This window comes from Girardinichthys multiradiatus, chromosome 7 (assembly GCF_021462225.1).
Source record: "Girardinichthys multiradiatus isolate DD_20200921_A chromosome 7, DD_fGirMul_XY1, whole genome shotgun sequence".
Taxonomy (NCBI): Eukaryota; Metazoa; Chordata; class Actinopteri; order Cyprinodontiformes; family Goodeidae; genus Girardinichthys; species Girardinichthys multiradiatus.
Window position 1 is genome coordinate 20537482 of NC_061800.1, and position 13026 is coordinate 20550507.

Here is a 13026-nt window from a genome sequence, read left to right on the forward strand (position 1 = left end):
GATAAGCCACCCTTTTAAACAACAACGTAAGTTATCACTATGCAGACGACACACAGCTATACGTTACGATGTCACCGGGTGACTATGAACCCATTCAAGTGCTGGGTAAATGCTTAGAAGAAATCAATGCATGGATGGGCCAAAATTTTGTTCAGCAGAATCAAAACAAAACTGAAGTAATAATCTTTGGACCAAAGGAAGAGCGTTTAAAAGTTAGCACACAGCTTCAGTTAATACAGCTAGAAACCACCAATCAGGCTCAAAACCTGGGTGTAGTGATGGACTTAGATCTCAACCTTTAGAGGCACATAAAGGTAGTAACTAGGTCGGCCTTCTATCACCTAAAGAACATCTCCAGGATTAAAGGACTAATGTCCCTCCAACCTGAAGAGGACAAGCCACCCTTTTCCGGTCGAGAAACATGGCCTCGGACTTGGAGGAGCTGATCTTCATCCAAGCCGCTTCACACTTGGCTGCGAACCGCCCCAGTGCATGCTGTAGGTCTTGGCTAGAGGGGGCCAGCAGGACCATGTCATCTGCAAAAAGAAGAGACGAAATCCTCTGGTCCCCAAACCAGACCCCCTCCGGCCCTTGGCTGCGTCTAGAAATCCTGTCCATAAAAGTTATGAACAGGACCGGTGACAAATGGCAGCCCTGCCGGAGTCCAACATGCACTGGGAACAGGTTCGACTTAGTGCCGGCAATGCGAACCAAACTCCTGCTCCGCTTGTACAGAGATCGGATGGCACCTAATAAAGGGCCCCCGATTCCATACTCCTGGAGCACCCCCCACAGGGCATCACGAGGGACACAGTCGAATGCTTTCTCCAGGTCCACAAAACACATGTGGACCGGTTGGGCAAACTCCCATGAACCCTCGAGTACCCTGTAGAGGGTGTAGAGCTGGTCCAGTGTTCCACGGCCGGGACAAAAACCACACTGCTTCTCCTGAACCTGAGGTTCGACTATCGGCCGGACTCTCCTCTCCAATACCCTGGCGTAGGCCTTACCAGGGAGGCTGAGGAGTGTGATCCCCCTGTAGTTGGAACACACCCTCCGGTCCCCCTTATGTAGGGGTACCACCACCCCAGTCTGCCAATCCAAAGGCACTGTCCCCGTCCGCCACGCAATGTTGAAGAGGCGTGTCAACCATGACAGCCCCACAACATCCAAAGACTTGAGGTACTCAGGGCGGATCTCATCCAACCCCGAAGCCCTGCCACCGCGGAGCTTTTTAACCACTTCGGTGACTTCAGCCTGGGTGATGAAAGAGTCCAACCCCGAGTCCCCAGCCTCTGTTTCCACCAGGGAATGCGTGATGGCAGGGTTGAGGAGATCCTCGAAGTACTCCTTCCACCGGCCGATAATGTCCCCAGTCGAGGTCAGCATCTCCCCACCCCCACTGTAAACAGTGTTGGCGAAGCACTGTTTCCCCCTCCTGAGGCGCCGGACGGTTTGCCAGAATCGCTCTGGGGCGAAAAATTCTAATATGACCAGTGCACCACCTTTATTATGTTGGCCATCTCCTAGAATTTGTGGGATAGTTCAAACTGTATTTTTTTTTTTTATGGCTTTCTTCAACGATGGCTTACTTGTTGCCAAAACGTTGTTGTTCCTGAATTAAACTTTGCAAACCATGTATCTTCTTCTACATCACGATTAGGCACTACTTTGGGTTGGTCCATCAAGTAAAATTCCAAAGAAGTACACTAAAGTTTGTGGTTGTAATAAGACAAAGTCTTAACACTTTCACAATGCTTCGTTTGTTAACTAGTTCAATTTTTATGGTCATGTATGCATGCTCTGTGTTACATATTTAACTGCTCGATGGGAAAAAGTCTTTACATCGAACTGTTTTATATGTGACACACTGCTCCTATAGACCAGTCAGACCTGCCACTTTCTGCGCCGCACTGACTGGTGTATTTCCCTTCTTCGTCTCTAGTCTGGTTTAATTAACTTGTATACCACATTCTTTTCTTTTGTGTTTCCAAAGCTACAAGGCAAATTAGCTTCTCTTCCAATGACGCCATGCAGAAAGTGTTGGAATGTGGGAATTTGTCACAAGAAATGAAGGAAATTGGTGCACTTGACTATAAAATCACAAACGTCCATGAAAAGTGCCCGCGGAGTCCGCACTGCTCACAAAACACACACAGTATGCCCGACTCTGTGGGAGCCTTATTCATTCCACTATACCTATTGTGCTTGAAAGCAAAGTACAATGGCATTTTAGAAATGAACTTCAGACCTATGAGGTTCTACTTATTTAGCTATACATATTGCCATATGATGATTTTAGCGCTGTAGAGTAATATGTTATGTCAACCTGACTGAAGTATTTTCTCTTTCATCACAGACGTTTTTGTCTCTGAAGGCCAGATTTTGCTCAGTATTGATCCAAAGTAAATCAAAGATGATGCAGAATGAAACCTCATGCAAGCCCTTCTATGTGTATCTATGTATCAACATGTTGCTCTGGGGACACCCTTCTTCTAAAGTAAAAATTTCCTGTCTCTTTAATGAAAAAAACACTGTTTTTACCTTGTAAATACATCAGTACACGGTGAACCTCTAGTTAAACAGAATAATTTTCTATGCCATCTTTCTGTTCCTGTGCTGCTCGGTTTTTGATCCTTTCCCGTGTCAGAGTACAGTTGGAGCTTCATTTCAGCAGCATCCTACAATTAAAGGTTTGGGAGTGAAGATGAAAGTCTTGTATGCAGTTTGAAGTTGCCCTTTCCTTGAAGTATGGGCCAAATGAAAACATCTATGTGAGACTTAGAGATCAACATTCAGGGATGAATAACATACTTTTGTGCAAAAAAGAAAAACAATATTGCTACCACAGTGGGTGGACAACAGCTTATTTAATAGAGTGGTGGTGTGGGAATGATGAAGGGATCCAGTGTTTGTTTTATTGTGACCACACTGTTAAAGGCCACTCTAAAGCTGAAAGAAAGGGAGATCAGAGACAAGCCAAACCCATATTCCAACTTCTCAACACCCACTCACACTGGAGCCTGAAAGGATAATGCTCATCTGTATCTTCAAGTCAAATTTATACTCCTAGTACTGGCTCTGAAACTTTCTTTAATCATTCTTGAGTCAAACATTGTTTTCAGTGCTGTAAAGTTTTAGTAGCTTGCCAGCTGGACTCGATGCAGGTCTTTACTCAGCTGTGCACACGGCAGCCGTGTATGTGCATAAACTTAATGTCCCTGTAGGTTAAATTGAAGAAAAGGATTTAACAATGCAGTGATTTCAAACAATACAGATAATACTAAAAATGCTCAAAACATAAATTACACGATTTACGTCCCACTTACAGTGCTTAGTATTTCACTGATTTGCAAAAAACGTTTCCTGTTCCTTATGATTCAAATCAGTATATCTAGTAGACGCCAGCTTTGTTGTTATATTAAACGTGCCTGCAGCTGTGCCTAACCTTTCACCTTTCTAGTTTTACTTGTATGTAAGCTCTCTTGACAGTGAATTTTTTTGAACTGTTGACGGCATCTTTAGTTTTTAGTTAAAGTCTCTTTTCAGAACTTACAAACTCCCGTTTTCAGTTTTGTAAGTTGTAGATTTTTCATATCAGTGTCTAGATACAAAGCAAACGTTATGCCAATTGCCTCTGAGGGAGGTTTCCGTGGCCTATTTACATATCCAGTCAACAGGAATGGGTGCCTCACCCCCTGTTGTGTACACACTGAAAGAAAAGGCACCAACGTCAGTTCAGTGCAGGTGGCTGTTGATGCTAAAGTTAGTGTCTGATTCACAGGTTTTTAAATGGTCTGGGCTGGATTTAATCATCTCCAGATCAAAATGTTGCATGTCATACTGGTCGTAATTACACTCTGAATTTAATTAATTAAAAATTCATTAATTCATTAAAGTGTGATGTTTTGAAATCTTTTAATCTTTTTTGTAGAAGCACAAGAACGGCATTTCCATACAGCCAATGAAAAGCGGTTCTTTGCGATTAGAACCACCTTAGATTGAGGCAAACATAAAAAGCACAAGCTATCAACTGGTCAAACCTGGGCTAAATTTTTCTACATGGAGTATGGATGCTCTGAAAACAGTGACTTGCAGGAAAATATGGGATTTTCTCAAAAATATTGAAATTATGCTATCATTCAATTCATATCAGATCAGTGTAATTTACCAAGTGTTGCACTAAGAGTGCATGGTGTTGGACCACTTGTTTGCTGAGTATTGGATTATCTGCACGTTGTTGGACGTCACTGTGCCCCTCCAATGGCATCGGCCATTTTGCACCCAGGACAGCCCGCTCCTACATATCCCATCGAGCATTGCGACTGATATGACTGGGCATCCCCAGTCTGACGTCACAGGGCGCTATATAGGAGGCGCTCATGTTTGAAAACTTGCCTTCTGCTAGAAACCGGTCTAGTGATTGAAGCGCGTCACTTTAAGAGAAGAACTCTTTGCAGAGTTCATTCATTCTCTCTCGTTGGACAACGAACAATTCATAACTGAGGTTTTTGGACTAAGAAGGCCAGAGATTTCACTTTGCCGATCGAAGACGTGAGTTAACACGTAACTGAGAACACGGAGTTTCGGAGAGACGAACCGCTATCGTGTTTCATTTTCAAGTCGACTTTGATGGTCAGATCATATTTTTCCTTTTTGTCAAGAAGACCAAAGGACGAAGACTGACCGCTCCCCTGAAGTTGATTGTGGACGCACAATTAACTTAACCCCACTTTTCCTCGCTCGAATTCCCTCACTTGGAAGAAGACGACAACAAGTAAAACCAATCTTTTTTTTTATTTTATCTTTTATTGTTTTATTAGAAGGCCTGGGCAGGGTCAGAGGTTGTAGAAGCGATCAGAATCGCTGGTTAGGATCTCATGTGTTCTGAATAATATGTGCATGTAACCTTGCTTGTTGAACTTTGATGTGTTATGTTGATATCGGGATCCGCCGTGTTCCCCAGAGCTGTTTGTGTTTACTATCTGAACGCGGGTGCGTTGCAAGACTGGACTGTTAAAACGACCTCATGGTAAAATTCTCCATTTTCCCTTTGTCTTCAATCTCACTGTGCTAGCTTGCCGCCAAAAGTTAGAATCCTTTGTGATCAGGAGTTAGGGGGAAGTTTTATGATCAGAAGACCATAAGGACAGTCGGAGCTGCGGCATCTCCGGCAATAGTTATTAATTATTACGGAGTATTCAACGGTTGTAATTGTCAGAGGCGTTGAGCCACAATTACAACACCAGAAACATCTCTGGTCTCGATTCATAAATGAGGATTTTATGTTAAGAAATTGATTTTGTCAGATTATGATTTGTAATTATAATTATTGATCAAGATTAATCAATCAATAATCATAAACCTAACAATGGACATACCTTTAACAAAATGCTCTGTGAAGCATACATTTGTTGACTATTTTTATGAAATTTCAATCAGTACCAGATGAAACATTAAGCTGCTAAATGACTATGTTTTACCTCCTCTTATTCACAAACCCAGATCTCGCTGTGCCATCTGTTATACTCATGTACTCCTCTGCTCCTGCTGTTGTTTCTTTTCTCCCGTACTGCTTGAAAAAAGGATTTAGCCATAATTCAAACAAAGTCCAATTCAGCTTATTTTTCTAATCATGTTTAAATGGGTGAAGCAGAACACCGAGATAAAAGATCAGTGCTCCTTCTCAAACTGAATTTTAGACGTAGTCGTTACATTCTGTGGATGTAACATCCACTCCTTAAACTTCAACTGATGTTGCATGAAAATCAGAGAAAAACAGCTTAGTTGGGGTTTGTCTAAGCTGAAAAAAAATGCATTTAGGATTACAGCGCCAAACATATATATTTAAATCAGAATTTAGATCGGTTAGATATGCTGAAACTGCTAGAAAACATGGCTTCAGTCTTTTATTTTCAGAGTTTCCTTGCTAGACCATTAAAGGAACTTACAGGAAGAGCTGCTTTTGGCGAAGCTTGTATCTTGTGCTTGATTTCTTTTTTATATACAAGTCATCACCTTTGAATGCATACAGTTTAAGTCCCTTTTTTTATCCGTCTTTCTAGAGAAGCTGATCGCATACCAACGGGAGTTCCACGCTTTGAAAGAACGGCTTCGTGTTGCAGAACACAGGACTCTGCAGCGTTCGTCTGAGCTCAACCACATTCTGGAGCAGTTCAGACGGGCCATCGCCGAAACCAACAACAGCAAAGATGCGCTCACAAACTTCTCAGGTAAGGGGCCGGCATCACATACAGTACACGCACTAGTCCCATCTGAGCCTTGACGGGCAGTGTTTGCATTGTTGTTTGAGTCTAATCTAGCATTCCTTCTTGTATTTTCTATATTATTTCGAGTAAGAACTAAAAATTCAAAGATTTTTCCACTGCTTGATGTGACGCAAGCTATTTTACACTTGCTTGATAATGGATTTCTTAATATTGCATCACAGTGCGGTGAAGAAACGTTTTTTAGTTCAATAAAAAATACATAAAACCCACTAAAAACAAGGGATTATTATCAGGTTTACAGCAGTGAAAAATTTAAAGCACTAAAAACCAGGTAGCCCTATCTATCTATCTATCTATCTATCTATCTATCTATCTATCTATCTATCTATCTATCTATCTATCTATCTATCTATCTATCTATCTATCTATCTATCTATCTATCTATCTATCTATCTATCTATCTATCTATCTATCTATCTATCTATCTATCTATCTATCTATCTATCTATCTATCTATCTATCTATCTATCTATCTATCTATCTATCTATCTATCTATCTATCTATCTATCTATCTATCTATCTATCTATCTATCTATCTATCTATCTATCTATCTATCTATCTATCTATCTATCTATCTATCTATCTATCTATCTATCTATCTATCTATCTATCTATCTATCTATCTATCTATCTATCTATCTATCTATCTATCTATCTATCTATCTATCTATCTATCTATCTATCTATCTATCTATCTATCTATCTATCTATCTATCTATCTATCTATCTATCTATCTATCTATCTATCTATCTATCTATCTATCTATCTATCTATCTATCTATCTATCTATCTATCTATCTATCTATCTATCTATCTATCTATCTATCTATCTATCTATCTATCTATCTATCTATCTATCTATCTATCTATCTATCTATCTATCTATCTATCTATCTATCTATCTATCTATCTATCTATCTATCTATCTATCTATCTATCTATCTATCTATCTATCTATCTATCTATCTATCTATCTATCTATCTATCTATCTATCTATCTATCTATCTATCTATCTATCTATCTATCTATCTATCTATCTATCTATCTATCTATCTATCTATCTATCTATCTATCTATCTATCTATCTATCTATCTATCTATCTATCTATCTATCTATCTATCTATCTATCTATCTATCTATCTATCTATCTATCTATCTATCTATCTATCTATCTATCTATCTATCTATCTATCTATCTATCTATCTATCTATCTATCTATCTATCTATCTATCTATCTATCTATCTATCTATCTATCTATCTATCTATCTATCTATCTATCTATCTATCTATCTATCTATCTATCTATCTATCTATCTATCTATCTATCTATCTATCTATCTATCTATCTATCTATCTATCTATCTATCTATCTATCTATCTATCTATCTATCTATCTATCTATCTATCTATCTATCTATCTATCTATCTATCTATCTATCTATCTATCTATCTATCTATCTATCTATCTATCTATCTATCTATCTATCTATCTATCTATCTATCTATCTATCTATCTATCTATCTATCTATCTATCTATCTATCTATCTATCTATCTATCTATCTATCTATCTATCTATCTATCTATCTATCTATCTATCTATCTATCTATCTATCTATCTATCTATCTATCTATCTATCTATCTATCTATCTATCTATCTATCTATCTATCTATCTATCTATCTATCTATCTATCTATCTATCTATCTAAATAATTAAGAAAATATTTCTATAGGATCAGAGGGCTTCAATGAAAACATTTCTTTTAAAGTCATAGAATATTAGAGTATTAAACATGATCACATTTTATAGTTGACCACTGACAACTAGATTATCACCATTTTGATGTGATCTAGCTTTCAACCTGTTTATCAGCCAGTAATGAATTAAATGATGTAAGCTGCTGTATATGGATCTGTTTTCAGATGAGACACAGAAACTACTGAAGGAGCTCACCAACAGGAAGCCTCTCCAGGTGCCAAACATCTACCACCACCTGCCTCACCTCCTGAACAATGAGGGCAGCCTGCAGCCGGCAGTGCAAGTCGGTCTTGGACGCACAGGAGGTGAGAAGCGTATTTATATATTTTGTCGACTAGGCATTAAACCAACTTATGATGGCCCTTTTCCCTCTGCACTGTAAATGATTAACAAGCACAGTACAACCCGCAGACATCGTCGTTCCACCGGGGAGATGCTCAAGTCTCAACACGTTTTCAGATTGTTACTTGTTCACAACAAGTATCCTCTCAGGATTTAGCTTTCCAAGAGGATTTTTGAGTAAACATACATTATAATTTATGCATACTATAATTCTATGTTTATTTTTGAGTCTCTTATGTTTTTTGAGATTTACCTTATTAAATTTCTATCCTTACTATCTCTTCATTTTTTTTTTTTCATGGCTCTTATTTTTCTAAAAGAGCATTGGCACAAAACGTTAGACAAGAACATCGTAAAACGTATGACACAGTGAACCCTCCAGTGGAGTATTTTCTTTTTACTCTTCCTTACATCAGTATTTTTTTATGAGCTCACAGCTCCAGACAATGCATGTCTTCTCCCAGTTATTGGGAGACTTTCAGTCTGTTTTCAGTCTATTTTGCGACTGAGAGGTCATTACGGCTTAGCCTGAGAAGCAGCAGGCTTTCACGTTTAAATAAGTGTACAAGTACTTCCTCTCAGCCATGTTTGAGGACAGTGTTGCTCTCTTTCCAGAAGTGAAAGAGGTTGCCCACTCACAGACAATGCAGCTTTTTGCATCAGTGCCATCAGGTTTCTTCTCTGAATCACTTTTGGACCTCCACACTATACCAGCAATCCCTTCGATCAAGATACCAGCAATGCCTGTAACATTCCTTTCGCTCCAAGTCTATCCTAACATTGATTTCTGGTTTCACTGCCAGTCTGAGCATGTTTGACACTAGGCTATTTATAGCTATACTAATCAGTACACTATCCAACTCAAAATTAGAACAGTTCTTATGAAACAAAGCAGTGGGCGGAACTTCTGAAACAGGTCGAGATGGATAATTATGTGCCTGCTGCTTATATATTCATGTTCTTAGATGTTTCTAATTACAAAACATATGACAGGGAATGGATGACCTTATCCCTACTCTTTAATGCCTTCTCACTGTGCAGACACTCAGACCGGACAGTTGGAGTTTCCAGTGCCTTCATATTATTGTTATCTTTCATAAAGTTCTCACTTACTAGTTCTGAGAACTATTATTCTTGTTGTTGTAAGGACCCCAGATTTGATCTCTCCTTTGGTGGGCGCCTACTTTGATTACCAAATCTCCGTGACAGATTCTGATCTCTGGAAAAAGACAACATTACAACAGTGGGATCAGTTGACAATCCTCATATTTGCATCTAATGCTTTTTTGTTTTCTCATTTACATCTCTTAGGTTTCCTGATAATCAAGTCATGGCTTGGCTTTTTTTTTTTTTTTTTTACTAATGCCAGAACAGTTCTTGCATTTTAGGACTACAGGGACTGTATGTCTTAAAGTTATATTGAAACCAATACTATGAAGTGATGTCAAGCCATGATGCATAGCAGAGAACCAATGGACAAAACCTTCCACAACATGGCTACCAATTCAAACCCCTCTTTAAGGCATTGTGGTTGCTAACAGATGAAACAAATGGTGTGAGGATGCAGCCACTGCTGTTATTCATGGTCTGCGTAGAACAGTGGCTTTAAAAAGCAATAAGTAATATTCCTCGTCGCCTTATTAGATATTGAGGTTTTTACATGGATACCTAAAACTGTCTCCTCAACAAGCAGCACATCATAAAACAAGCAGGCTTTTAATAATAAATACAACCAGAACATTAATATGTATGAAGAGGGTTAAATAAGTATTGAACACATCAATGTGATTTTTTATTGACATTAAATTCAAAGCAGATGCCGTTAACAACCCAAGCTATCCAAAAATCCCAACAAATCATATTAGTCTATAAATTATGTATAATGAATAGAATAGTACAGGGAATACCTACCAAACAAATGAACAAAGTATGCAAAAAGCAATAGAAAATCAAGAAACCTGTTTGTATTTAGAAAGTATTCCTGTTGTGGGTGTGGAGGAATGGCTCAAAAGTACATCTGAGCAATTCATGTGACTAGTTTCTCAATTCAAGAGATGTCTTAAAGTTGCCATCTTTACAAAAAGGCTTTTGAGCAAAGTATTAAAGTATTGAATACTTTTTTTACTATTTTTTTCTTTGTCTTTTAAAATTCTCTTACCATAACATTATTTGCGGACTAATTTGGTTTGATTTCAATTGTCATTGACTTGGTTTGTTACCAACACCTGGTGTACATTTTCATGTCAGTGGAAATATTAGAAATATATTTAGAAAGAAACTTTGATGTGTACAATACTAATTTTAGGAGCTGTAAATGTTTCAGTTGTATTTTCCACAGTGTATTTGCTTGTTTCATTTTTTTTTTGTTCACACTTAATGTTGCTATTTTTCAAACTAGATAAACTGTACTCATAGTGTCTGCGCGAACAAAAATTCATGCACATTCATGCTCATTTTCAGTAAATAATTAAAAAACAACATTTTGCAAAACACTGGAAACAGTACCAACTACCATTCCTTTTTGTGTGGCATGCCAAATGAGTTGTTTTCACTGATCTGACAGAAGTGCTAAAACATGTAACATGTTATATATTTTTTCCTCCTGCCATCTGGAGGAGTGAAAAGGACAGCAGAGTGGAGCAGGCTAGCTGATCAAGGAATGAGGGGAGGTGCAGTCCTGGAGTCAGTCCTGCTGCACATGCATGCATTATCCCTTATCCATTGTCTGCCATCCTTCCTTGCAATGTCACTCTTGTGTTTTCTCCTTCCTCCCACATTCTCTTTTCATCCTCGACCTACTTTCTTGGTGGTGGTGGGTGTCGCTATACAACATGGAGCTCGGTGCGGAAAACACAAAAGCAGAAGTAGGACAGATTCTCCACGCTGCGCAGATCACTCTAGAGGATTTCAGTCCGCTGTGCTGTTCGCTGATGCTCCACCATAAGTTTTCTTGCGTGCCTTTACTTGGGCCCCATGTGTCCCCTGAATCCTCGCAGTCAACAGGTTCCCCTTTTAACCCTCCTCCTGCTCGATCATACACACAAACGGTCTTCTTTCCATATTCATATCTAGTGATTTCTGTCCCAGTAAAGCAGCTTTTCTACAGAAATCAGACTACTTTCCTTGTTTCATTAAAAGATTTTATGTTTAGTTTTATTGTTTAAAATAAAAATATATATATTTCTTGCTATTTTCATTTTTAAAAATGATACAAATTTTGTGACTCCCTGAGTGCTTTTGACTTAAAAATGTTTGCCCCATGGCGAACAGTTTGGACACCTCTGCAGTAAAGCAAGTCAGTTTAACCTACCCAAAGCAAAGTGTTGCACTTCATGTAAAACATGCAAACTGTGCTGAAACCTTTAATACTGCGATTAAAGAGAAAGCTGCATTTCCTATAAAGGAAGAAATGTTAACAGGATGTGTTGATTAATGTAGTATTTTTGAGTTCATAGATTTGCAGTGGTGTTTTAACTTGATTTGACACAGCAGCTAAACAGGAAAAGATTTATTTTAGCATTAGACTTTTTTTCACAGTTAGTGTATACGTTAGTGTTATACAGATTTTTTCTTATGAAATATAGTTTTATTTTAAAATCTGATGAAGATTACCATAATGTAGTTTACAGTATATCAACCTAATTAGGTATTTGTTGATTAAGTCTCTCATCCCTGGCCATGGAGCTTTAGCCTTATTCTCCATCTCTCTGGGGAAAAATACTAATAATAGAAATCCCAAATTTTCCGTCTGTTTGCCTTGACACAAATTTAATTTCTTGTGGATTTAGGTCAACCTAATCTGTCATTGTCTGCCTCTAAAGATTATTTGTTTTGACCCTCTCATTGTTTTAATAAACCGATATCCTTCTCGGCCCTTTCCTGTTTCTCACCTCACTCCCAGTTACCATGGTGATGGGGATCCCCACAGTGAAGCGAAAGGTGAAGTCATATCTGTCAGAGACGCTGCGTTCGCTGATGGACAAGCTCTCACCGGAGGAAAAACTTGATTGTGTCATCATTGTGTTTGTTGGGGAGGTGAGAACTTGAGTTGTGGTATGATACTTTTTCTCAACCGATTCAAAAAAAAAAAAAAAAACAGTGCCGCGTGGGTGTAATGTTTCTTCCTGGTGCGATCTCTGCAGACTGACCTGGACTATGTTCACAGCATGGTTGCTGGCCTCGAAAAAGAGTGAGTACACTTCTCTGCAGACAGCTTTTAAGCTCAGAACGCTAACATTTGTTCACTGCGACCCACAGAAAGCTTCATGTCTCGTCTTAGTCCAAACCGTTTCTTTCGTCAGATTTTCTACAGAGCTGAACTCGGGCTTGTTGGAAGTCATCTCCCCACCAGCTGCTTATTATCCTGATCTGAACAACCTCAAAGAGACTTTTGGAGACTCCAAAGAAAGAGTCAGGTAATAAAAGCATGGCTTTAGCAGTTGATAGGCTATGTTAATCCCTACACATATAATCAATTATTACCTAATCTTTCACAAACTTGTCCAAAAGATGAATTCTTTGACTGTCAGTTTATCAAAAAGTCAAAGAAGCAAGGACAATCAAATCAAATATGATTACACTTCAAGTAAACGCCACTAGAAACAAAGCCACTGGGAGGTGGTCATTA

At 38.6% G+C, this 13026-nt stretch overlaps 1 protein-coding gene across 2 annotated transcripts in view; it reads left to right on the forward strand.

Annotated features, from left to right (window-relative positions):
* mgat4a (alpha-1,3-mannosyl-glycoprotein 4-beta-N-acetylglucosaminyltransferase A) overlaps window positions 1-13026 on the forward strand; it is a 43825-nt gene that overhangs the window by 19130 nt on the left and 11669 nt on the right. For both annotated transcript variants that reach the window (XM_047371280.1, XM_047371281.1), the window contains exons 3-7: window positions 6066-6233; window positions 8222-8362; window positions 12301-12434; window positions 12542-12588; window positions 12701-12814. In XM_047371280.1, the coding sequence (XP_047227236.1) occupies window positions 6066-6233; window positions 8222-8362; window positions 12301-12434; window positions 12542-12588; window positions 12701-12814 (604 nt within the window). The remainder of the gene's footprint in view (window positions 1-6065; window positions 6234-8221; window positions 8363-12300; window positions 12435-12541; window positions 12589-12700; window positions 12815-13026) is intronic.